This window comes from Littorina saxatilis, linkage group LG8 (assembly GCF_037325665.1).
Source record: "Littorina saxatilis isolate snail1 linkage group LG8, US_GU_Lsax_2.0, whole genome shotgun sequence".
NCBI classification, from domain to species: domain Eukaryota; kingdom Metazoa; phylum Mollusca; class Gastropoda; order Littorinimorpha; family Littorinidae; genus Littorina; species Littorina saxatilis.
The window spans coordinates 74,493,681-74,505,274 of NC_090252.1; the positions used below are offsets into that span (position 1 = coordinate 74,493,681).

An 11,594-nucleotide genomic window follows, 5' to 3' on the forward strand; every position below is an offset into this window, starting at 1 on the left:
TTAACCTTCACTCACATCATGTTCTTATAATGATGCTCACATGTTAACCTTCACTCACATTATGTTCTTATAATGATGCTCACACGTTAATCTTCATTCCCATCATGTTCTTATAATGATGTTCACATGTTATCCTTCACTCACATCATGTTCTTATAATGATGTTCACATGTTAACCTTCACTCACATCATGTTCTTATAATGATGTTCACATGTTAACCTTCATTCACATCATGTTCTTATAATGATGTTCACATGTTAACCTTCACTCACATCATGTTCTTATAATGATGTTCACATGTTATCCTTCACTCACATCATGTTCTGATAATGATGTTCACATGTTATCCTTCACTCACATCATGTTCTTATAATGATGTTCACATTTTAACCTTCACTCACATCATGTTCTGATAATGATGTTCACATGTTATCCTTCACTCACATCATGTTCTGATAATGATGTTCACATGTTATCCTTCACTCACATCATGTTCTGATAATGATGTTCACATGTTATCCTTCACTCACGTCATGTTCTGATAATGATGTTCACATGTTAACCTTCATTCACATCATGTTCTTATAATGATGTTCACTTGGTAACCTTCACTCACATCATGTTCTTATAATAATATTCACACGTTAACCTTTACTCACATCATGTTCTTATAATGATGTTCACATGTTAACCTTTATTCACGTCATGTTCTGATGATGTCCACATGTGCAACTCTTAGCTGATGTTGAACCAATGTTTTGTTTGTCGGTGAAGACGTAATCAAAATTTGATGCAGCAAAATATGCTGTGAAGTTAACCATGTGAAAAGTCAGCCCAAACTTTGATCAATAAATTATTGCCGACAGGCTTCAGGCCTGGAAGCACCTCCCGTTGAAAGCTGTGTGACTTTGAACAGAGACCCAAAATGCCTGTGCTTTCAATCACGCGCTACTCTGCAGAAGGCGTAGTTAGCGGAGTTATCCCCCTTCAGTTTAGCGCTGTTTCTTGCCGGACCTAGACCTGAAACAGACAGCTGAGCTTCCTGTTTACATGGCGACAACTTTCCTTTCCATCTCGCCGGGACAAAATTATTTAGAGAACTGTCAAAAATCAACAAGATCACCAATAAACAAAGAAACAAACAAGAAAAACTATCAAGAGAAGGTGTAAGCTTGTCACCTGTTCCTGGCGCTCCCGAAATGCAGACCAGTGGCGGGTTTCTGTTCAGCAGGCCGAGCTGTTGCAGGGTCAGAACCAGAAGTGCCAGCCTCCGCCCCAGTTCCGCCACCGCCTGTCCTGCAGTCCGCACCTCCACACGGACACCGTTGTAGCAGGGGACAGACACCATGGTGGCCGGTCCGACGAACCTGTTACAGAAAACAATCGTATTGAAAAACAACAAAAACAGATACGATTCGTCCAACGAGAAATGATTACACTGAAAGATAAGAGAATAACATTGCTCCAGCACTATGACATATTTTTGACATGATGTTGTCACTTCTCTCACCTAGCCAGGATGTCAAGGTAAAGTTGATCAGTGAGAAGAGTGTCCACAATACAGGCCATCCTGTGTTGCCACCAGGTGCTCAGCTGTGATAACACGACGGGTGTCACGTGCCAGTACGATGCAGGCTGGGACAGTTGGTCAGAGCAACAGCACAGCTGTATGGCGTCTGCTGCATTGGCCGCACCCAGGCTCCGACACACCGTCTGCAGCAGAGACATACATGAACGTAATACTGTATGTTAGCGTGTGACACCAGCATTGTCGTGAGGTTGGTTGAAAGCTGACTCAACACACATCCATTTTTTTCTACAGTAGTGTGAATGTGCCCTGTGTCAAAGAAAACGCTGGCAGATCACAGATACGGTAGAGTTGCATTGTGCGCGTTCATTTGACTTCAGGTGTCACCTTTGGTTACGCTATGAACGACAGAAAAGCCAAAGAATGCATACCATCGGGACTAGATTAACTACACGGTAAAGCTTACAGCTTACACTATGAACAGAAGGAAAGCTAAAGACTGGATACCATAGGAACAACACTGACAACACGGTACAGCTGACGTCATTGGGAAACGTTACAATCATGAAATCGCTGCTTGAAACTTGATTTTAACACTGAAAAGATTCCGGACTTATCAACTTCCAAAGAACATATGTGTCAACCTTGTTGTTTGCTTGTAAATATCGTGTTTCGAATTTCGAATGGAACGTTTTTATACAAATTGCACCCTCTCCCCCCCCCCCCCCCACCTCTTCCCTCTTCCATCCCCTGCTTTATGAGTTTCCAAAAGCCTGACGCAGCCTCCCCCTCCCCTTCCCCCATAACTCTCTCTTAGGCCTAAAAAAAAAATAGGTGTGGTTACGGTAACCCGACCTACCCTATTTTTAGGGGCCGATCCTATAACTTTTTATTACATTTGTCAAAAAAAAAAAAAAAAAAAAAAAAAACACCAGTGCAAAAAACGCAATGAAAGCGAAAGCGCCCGTGTCGCACACTTATTTCCCTGTCAAGTACCGTACTTTCCGGGTCATAAGGCGCGACTTTTTTCCTCGAGTTCGACCCCTGCGTCTTGTATAACGAAGCGCCTAATCCGTGTATGAAATACGAAAAAAAATCAAAGAGACCGCTTGAGTACCAGTCAAACAACTTGTGATAATGCATGTTTCAGCTACTAGGTACTGCCCTGCCTTTGATCTGGCCGCACACACAGATTTCCACTCTGTTAAACTCGGTCACTGACCGGTGCAGGAAGTGTTTTCTCTCTCAGATATGACAGGGGAACCACCTCTCATGGCAAAAACTGGGTCATTGACCCCTGGGAAGAAGGTCGTGTCTTTTAACAAGGACTCCCAGCTATCACAATGCCTTTGGTCACTGACCGGTCACTGACCCCGATGCAGGAAGTGTTTCCTCTCTCAGATATGACAGGGGAACCACCTCTCATGGCAAAAACTGGGTCATTTTGGTGCGCCCTATTGGCCCCCTGCGTCCAATGGGTGACTGGATTACAATTCTTTTTTAAAAAGAAGGGGGTGCGTCTAGTACGGTAGGTTTAATTTGTACACATTAGAAAAAAAAGTTAAAAAAAAAAAGTGATTGCCTACCTACCTACCCTATTTTTTTTGGCTATGTTACCGTAACCACACCTATTTTTTTTTTGGGCCTTACGAAAAAGCCCAGCCTTAAATCTCCATCCTTGCCAAAAAAGGTTCAGTTCAGTTCAGCTCTCTCTCATCTCGCCCTCTCTCTCCCTCTCCACCCCCCCCCCCTCATCTCTCTCTCTCTCTCCCTCTCTCTCTCCCTCTCTCTCTCTCTCCCTCTCTCTCTCCCTCTCTCTCTCTCTCCACCCCCTATCTCTCTCTCTCTCTCCATCTCTCTCTCTCTCTCTCCACCCCCCTCATCTCTCTCTCTCTCTCTCCACCCCCCCCCCCTCATCTCTCTCTCTCTCTCTCCCTCCCTCCCTCTCTCTCTCTCTCTCTCTCCACCCCCCTCATCTCTCTCTCTCTCTCTCCACCCCCCTCATCTCTCTCTCTCTCTCTCCCTCTCTCACTCTCTCTCTTCACCCCTCATCCCCCTCATCTCTCTCTCTCTCTCTCTCTCTCTCTCTCTCTCTCTCTCTCTCCCTCCCTCAAGGGTCTGTATTAGGACCTATTCTCTTTTGTATTCACGTTAATGATTTGCCTTTACATGTATCGGATGATAAAGTCAAATGCGAGTTGTTTGCAGACGATTCGTCTATTCATACCAGTAACACCTCGTTAAATAGTAAATTCTTCCCTGAAGAACACTTTGGACGAAGTTGCGAAATGGTGCACATCAAAATAATGCCATGATACTGCACCCAGAAAAAACTAAAAGCATTGTTATTACCACAAGACAAAAGCATCAGATAAGTCCTCTTAACCTTTGCCGGATGCCGCTTTTGACTACACACTCCCGACGATGCGGGTTTGTCTGAACCCATACATTTGAAAGAGGGTTTTTACCGTTTATTCCTCTAACGACGATGCGGGTTTGTCTGAACCCATACATTTGAAAGAGGGTTTTTACCGTTTATTTCTCTAACGACGGGGTGGGTTCAGGGAAACCCACAGCGCTACTTCAGTGGTTGCATCGAGTTTCTCCCTTCACCGACCTCTTGCAGGGGAGGGAGAGGGGGAGGGAGAGGGGGAGGGAGAGACTGAGAGAGACTGAGAGACTAAGAAAGAGAGAGAGAGAGAGAGAGAGAGAGACTAAGAAAGAGAGAGAGAGAGACTAAGAAAGAGAGAGAGAGAGAGACTAAGAAAGAGAGAGAGAGACTAAGAAAGAGAGAGAGAGAGACTAAGAAAGAGAGAGAGAGTCTAAGAAAGAGAGTGAGAGACTGAAAAAGAGAGAGAGAGAGACTAAGAAAGAGAGAGAGAGAGACTAAGAAAGAGAGAGAGAGACTAAGAAAGAGAGAGACTAAGAAAGAGAGAGAGACTAAGAAAGAGAGAGAGAGAGACTAAGAAAGAGAGAGAGAGACTAAGAAAGAGAGAGAGAGGGAGACTAAGAAAGAGAGAGAGACTAAGAAAGAGAGAGAGAGAGAGAGAGAGAGAGAGAGAGAGACTAAGAAAGAGAGAGAGAGAGACTAAGAAAGAGAGAGAGAGAGACTAAGAAAGAGAGAGAGACTAAGAAAGAGAGAGAGAGAGAGACTAAGAAAGAGAGAGAGAGACTAAAAAAGAGAGAGAGAGACTAAGAAAGAGAGAGAGAGAGAGACTAAGAGAGAGAAAGAGAGACTAAGAAAGAGAGAGAGACTAAGAGAGAGAGAGAGAGACTAAGAAAGAGAGAGAGAGACTAAGAGAGAGAGAGAGACTAATAAAGAGAGAGAGAGAGATTAAGAAAGAGAGAGAGAGAGACTAAAAAAGAGAGAGAGAGACTAAGAAAGAGAGAGAGAGAGACTAAGAGAGAGAAAGAGAGACTAAGAAAGAGAGAGAGAGACTAAGAAAGAGAGAGAGAGACTAAGAGAGAGAGAGAGAGAGAGACTAAGAAAGAGAGAGAGAGACTAAGAAAGAGAGAGAGAGAGAGAGACTAAGAAAGAGAGAGAGAGAGAGACTAAGAAAGAGAGAGAGAGACTAAGAAAGAGAGAGAGACTAAGAAAGAGAGAGAGACTAAGAAAGAGAGAGAGAGAGAGACTAAGAAAGAGAGAGAGAGACTAAGAAAGAGAGACAGAGAGAGAGACTAAGAAAGAGAGAGAGAGAGAGAGAGACTAAGAAAGAGAGAGAGAGAGAGAGACTAAGAAAGAGCTAGAGAGAGAGAGAGACTAAGAAAGAGAGAGAGACTAAGAAAGAGAGAGAGAGACTAAGAAAGAGAGAGAGACTAAAAAAGAGAGAGAGACTAAGAAAGAGAGAGAGAGAGAGACTAAGAAAGAGAGAGAGAAAGAGAGACTAAGAGAGAGAGAGAGACTAAGAGAGAGAGAGAGACTAAGAGAGAGAGAGACTAAGAAAGAGAGAGAGAGAGACTAAGAAAGAGAGAGAGAGACTAAGAAAGAGAGAGAGCGAGAGACTAAGAAAGAGAGAGAGAGAGACTAAGAGAGAGAGAGACTAAGAAAGAGAGAGAGAGAGACTAAGAAAGAGAGAGAGAGAGAGAGAGAGAGACTAAGAAAGAGAGAGAAAGACTAAGAGAGAGAGACAGAGAGAGAGACTAAGAGAGAGAGACTGAGAGAGAGAGACAGAGAGAGAGACAGACAGAGAGAGAGACAGACAGAGAGAGAGACAGACAGAGAGAGAGAGACAGACAGTCAGATAGACAGACAGTCAGATAGACGGATAGACAGACAGACAGACAGACAGAGCAACTGACAACAGACATACAGACAGAGAGATACGGACAGACAAACAGAGAGACAGACAGTCTCTTGGAGACAAACAGGCAGACAGACACTGTTCCGCCGCTTTGGTAATTATGGGTGTAGCAGAACCCGCGCCGTCGGCAGAGGGATAGTTACAATCACTACTACTCTTTAAAAGTATGGGTATGTGTGAACCCGCGCCATCGGTAGTGTTTATGTAAATTATCATAATCAATTAATTCTGATGTTTTGTCATGTACACACTAAAAATTTGCAGACAGAGAGCAAATTAGGTGTGTGAGAGATACTTAAAATTTCAAAACGATACCTTTAATGGTTCCAGAGTTACAATGATTTTAGTGTGTCTCTGGGTACAGGTGAACCCAGGAAGCACGGCAAAGGTTAAATTACAACTGTCCTCAGGTACAACTCAAATACAGCAAGTTAAAGAACATCGCATACTTGGTGTAACTGTCGATGAAGAAATGAAATGGCAAACACACATAAGCAACCTCTGCAAAGTGTTATCAAGGAATTTGTATTTGTTGTCAAAACTCAAACATTATGCGAAGTCTGAAACATTAAAAATGTTCGTTCATGCTCATATAATGCCTCATATTAATTTTGCTTCGACATTGTGGGATGGCTGCAGTGATGTTCACTTATTGAAACTCAATTCTTTGTACCGTCGTGCTGCAAAACTTATCCTGTATGAATCGCACATGTCTACAGAAATGAAGTTAAACAGCCTTAATTTCCTTCCCCTAAAAACCCACCTTGCATACAATAAGGCTGTCTTTATGTATAAATTAGTTCATGGTGATGTGCCCAGTTATGTGCAATCCTATTTTACACATGTTACGAAGAGGTATGGGTCTCAAAATTTACTTCCTCCAATTCCTCGTATAGATCTTTATAAATCCAGCTTAGCTTTTTCAGGATCATCTCTGTGAAATTCTTTGCCAATAGAAATCAAACGATCCGCATCCTTAATGGCCTTTAAAAGGCAGTTGCACACACATTTGATCACACTATAAACTGCTCCTGATGTTTAGTTTCCATTGTGTATTCGGATAATGTATGCAATGCTCTTAAGTGTTTGTTTGTTTTTTAAATGTTGTATATGTAGTTAATCTGAATGTGTAATCCCTCGTCCCCCTCCCCCTTCTTCTTGAAACTTAAGCTGCATGTATATGGCCCTGTTCGGCAATACATTGCTGTACTTTTTTTTAAGAAATTTTAAAAAACATTTACGTTTGTTTGTGTCTGGTTTTGTTTTATATGACTTTGTGAGTCCAATATTTTTTATGTTTATACTCGACCATTATTTTGATGTTAATAATACTTTGATGAGGTATGTGCGCAGTCTTTGCTTTTGTTTACAATTATTCTCTGTATATGTTCCAAGGACAGGTTGGAAGATTAGGCTAAGCCTAAAACCTTTATCCTTATGTAATAAAGTTCTGAGTTCTCTCTCTCTGTCTCTGTCTCTGTCTCTGTCTCTGTCTCTCTCTCTCTCTCTCTCTCTCTCTCTCTCTCTCTCTCTCTCTCTCTCTCTCTCTCTCCTTACCTGTTCGAGCTGTTCATCGTTGTCCAAGACTCGCTCTAACTGATCGCTGCTGACGTAAGGCAGGAAGAGTTTTCTTGACAGTCATGCCAGGTCCCATGTCACTCACAAGGTGCCTCACCACTCTCTCCGACTTGTCCAGCTGCTTGACCGCTTGCTTCACCTTCTGGGCAAGGAAAGGATCGGCCGGGGCACCCTTGGTTTTCCCCACAGACTTGAGCTCTCCGATCAGAATGCCGTGCTGGCGGTGGATCAACAGAAAGTCAAAATCGCCCTGACGATCTCCTTGTGGTAAGTCTTTGGGCCGGGGGAGCCGTTTAGCGGCCGCGGCGTAGGCAGGCTCGTTGAGGTAGCTGCCGAACTGTAGCTGAGACAGGATGAACATGGCCTCGTGACGACTGTCGCCAAGCTCCTGTAGGTTCAGCATCACGTGGTTCTGGGCAAAGTCGTCCCGTAAGTCGCTGTCTTGCATTCCTACTGGTGGGAGATGTGGCCCTGGCTCCTCAGCCCACATATGCTGCGGTACTGTCCATCCCTCAGGGTTGGTACTAAGAGCTGTGTGGAACGGCCGGGCACTAGCTTGTGGCTGTAGCACATGCATGGACAGATCGGTACCGGGTACAACGTCCCTGACGTAAGGCACCCTGTTAAAATGTACCGGCGGCACACAGTAGGTACGGGTGAGAGCTTCAGGGTAGAGTGACGTCACAATCTGCCACCAGTCGTCAGCCTGTCTGTTGCCTGTTTCTGGCCTCCATGGTCTTGGGTTCAAACCTTTACTTGCAAAAAGCAGCGTGTTTCCTAACTGTGCACGCAACTCAAAGCCGTCTGTCTCGTTGCACTGCCGGATTTGATCAACGCTTTTTTCTTACCCTTACACCCGGTTAAAGGATCAGTCTTGGCTCCACGCATGTCATGTTATGCTGGTTTTGATCAACGTCTTTTCTTTCCCTTACACCCGGTTAAAGGATCAGTCTTGGCTCCACGCATGTCATGTTATGCTGGTTTTGATCAACGTCTTTTCTTTCCCTTACACCCGGTTAAAGGATCAGTCTTGGCTCCACGCATGTCATGTTATGCTGGTTTTGATCAACGTCTTTTCTTTCCCTTACACCCGGTTAAAGGATCAGTCTTGGCTCCACGCATGTCATGTTATGCTGGTTTTGATCAACGTCTTTTCTTTCCCTTACACCCGGTTAAAGGATCAGTCTTGGCTCCACGCATGTCATGTTATGCTGGTTTTGATCAACGTCTTTTCTTTCCCTTACACCCGGTTAAAGGATCAGTCTTGGCTCCACGCATGTCATGTTATGCTGGTTTTGATCAACGTCTTTTCTTTCCCTTACACCCGGTTAAAGGATCAGTCTTGGCTCCACGCATGTCATGTTATGCTGGTTTTGATCAACGTCTTTTCTTTCCCTTACACCCGGTTAAAGGATCAGTCTTGGCTCCACGCATGTCATGTTATGCTGGTTTTGATCAACGTCTTTTCTTTCCCTTACACCCGGTTAAAGGATCAGTCTTGGCTCCACGCATGTCATGTTATGCTGGTTTTGATCAACGTCTTTTCTTTCCCTTACACCCGGTTAAAGGATCAGTCTTGGCTCCACGCATGTCATGTTATGCTGGGTGTGATCAACGTCTTTTCTTTCCCTAACACCCGGTCAGACAATCAGTGCTCGACACAAGTTCAGTTCTGCTGGGTATCTCACTCAGTGACAGAATGAAACAAACCTGAACACGCTTGGTTCTCATTGGTTTGCTTGGACCACACTTCTGACTCAGCTGTTCCGTATCTCTTTACACAACTTCGTGACACATCAGTTTGTCATGTTTTTGTCACTCACATATTTATATGTTTTTGGAATCAGCAAATGATGGAAAATAAGATGAACGTAAAGTTGGATCGTTTTATAAAAAAATTATTTTTTTTACAATTTTCAGATTTTTAATGACCAAAGTCATTAAGGCAAAGGGAGCCACTAAAATCTAAATTTGTATTTACTTCTACCATAGGCTAATGTTATATGCTGATGAAGTGGTAAGGCATATACGATTTCAAAACGGATAACGTTTTCAGTACCGTCACTGTCCGTTACCATGGAAACGGCAATCTCCAACTGCCAAAATGGGTTGCTAGGAACACGTTTTTTAGCTTCCCCTTAAAACATAGGAATGTGAATTTTAGTATGTAGGATGTAGGAGTCCATAGTTGTGGAATGACAACAGGGATTTTTTCTAGGATGAATAGTTCTGATAAAATATTTTTTTTAGATGAATTATCATGTTTTTCAGCACAATTTTAGTAAATATGACCCGCCTGAACAGTTATTTATTAATTTAAAGAAAATTCCTGTTGTCATTCAACAGGTTGTCCTCTGATAAGCATGTCCCTTAAGTTTCATTGCATTCTGAACAGCTGGATTGAAGAAAAACAGTTTCCTAGAAAGCAGGTCATGCAAAAACGCTGAACAGAGAAACAAGGCCGAGAACATTTCAAAGCTCTTTCATTCACCCCAAATCAATGTTAACATAGTTCAGGTATTTTTCACAGACACCTGGTAACTACAGGCTTACCTAAAACTGCCCAGCAGCATATGCTGCACCCCCTTGTAGTCTGATGAGCTCATCCTGTCTTTTGAGTTTAGCTGCACGCACAGTGTCGCGTCTCTTGTTTAGCTGATCTTTCTTGAACCTGAGGCTGCCAAGAACCCTTTTACACTCCTAGCCTTGTTTAGTCTTTTCATGTTACAGCCTGTTGTAAAGCCGTAGAACTGTGCAGTGTTGAGAGCAGCCGCTGGTTCAAAATTGAATTCCCTAGCCCCTGTGACGACTGCAAACCGTACGCGATTTTTGCATGCAAATTTGTCCTTGGGGCAGCGAACCCAAACGCTGCTGTGGAGACACTAGGGAGATTTAAAAAACGAAACGTCGGGACGTTTCGTTTTGAAGTTGTGGTAAACGTCATCATTTCGGGGGTCTCTCGCTGGAAAGGTGAAGGTCAACTGAAACGGAACGTGGAACGTCAAAACGCAGTCACGTTTTCCACCCCCAAAAAACGAACAATATTTCGTCAACTTTTGTGAGTATTTTTGCACACTAACAGTTTTATTTGTTGGCCATTTTATGCATTGCTAGATTCATCAACCCTTTCACAGTCTTTCAGCGCTGAGAATGTGTTCATTGGAGGTAGACAACTGTTGTGAACTGAAATATTTTGAAGGGTGCTGATCCTGGTACATTTATCCAACTTCATGGTGAGAAAGCAAATGGCGAAGCAGAAGTAGGTCATCGCATCGAATTTTTATTCTGGCTTCGTATGTGATTTTGTATAAACAAAGTAGTGATTCCTTTTTTGCGGCAGTCTGTCACAAGGTTGCGAAGCGCTGTTACAAGACGCTTGGAAACGTGATTGATGTACTCTTCTTTTTCGATGGTTACTTGATCTCCATAAGGCTTTATTTTGGAAAGTTCCTGGAAGGTTGTGTCACCGTCTGACAGGATAACTGTGTATTGCAGATTGTGCTGCGACACTGACCTGCCCCACAGAACCCGAGCCGCCTCGACTTCCATGATGCCACTGGAACTTAAAAATAAAACCACCGTTTCAGTCAAAGTCAGCCACTGAATAGCAAACACACAAACACACAAAAACACACACACACACAAAAGGCAATCAGCCACATATCTACCAACATAGTACCCAACATTGACGGACTGTGTGATGATATCTTCTGCTATAGTCTGTTGAGACAGTGATATCAAAATCGAGACCAGAGGTCAAGATTTTGATATCACTGTCGAAACAGACCAATAGCAGAAGATATCATCACACAGTCAGTCAATGTTAGATATATTGCTAATTCTCTGGACAGTTTGTATTTACTGTAAAGAAATTACAAAAGTATTTGTCTCAATTTTGGCTGTTCCATATCCCTCCCTCTGATTATTATTTCTTTTTGTTCACTCTTTTCTTGTACTTTTCAGTATTTCAAAATGTCTTTTCTTTCAAAAAGTCTTTAGTCACTTGCTCAACTAAATTCTGGGATCATTACATTTTCATATATATTTGTATGTTTTTAAATTTAGGTGTTTTTGTTTTTGAAGTGGGGAAGCAATAAAGAGGTCGTCGATATCAAAACTGATATCGACGGAAATGTCGTCGATATCACTTTTGCACTGAGCTCAGTTTTGCCCAATTGACCAATGG

The 11,594-nt window shown here is 43.0% G+C and overlaps 1 protein-coding gene across 1 annotated transcript; it reads right to left on the reverse strand.

Moving 5' to 3' along the window:
• Positions 1-1,515: 1,515 nt before the first annotated feature.
• Positions 1,516-8,425, reverse strand: LOC138972477 (uncharacterized). Its single transcript, XM_070345108.1, has 2 exons — positions 7,388-8,425; positions 1,516-1,714 (listed from the first exon to the last, which is right to left on the reverse strand). Exon 1 carries the CDS (start codon positions 7,983-7,985, stop codon positions 7,401-7,403), a length of 585 nt encoding a protein of 194 aa, XP_070201209.1. The 5' UTR covers positions 7,986-8,425; the 3' UTR covers positions 1,516-1,714; positions 7,388-7,400.
• Between the last annotated feature and the right edge of the window lie 3,169 nt (positions 8,426-11,594).

Bases quoted from the DNA above. Each gene is read 5' to 3' on its own strand.
- LOC138972477 (XM_070345108.1), bottom strand. From the start codon at position 7,985: ATGCATGTGCTACAGCCACAAGCTAGTGCCCGGCCGTTCCACACAGCT.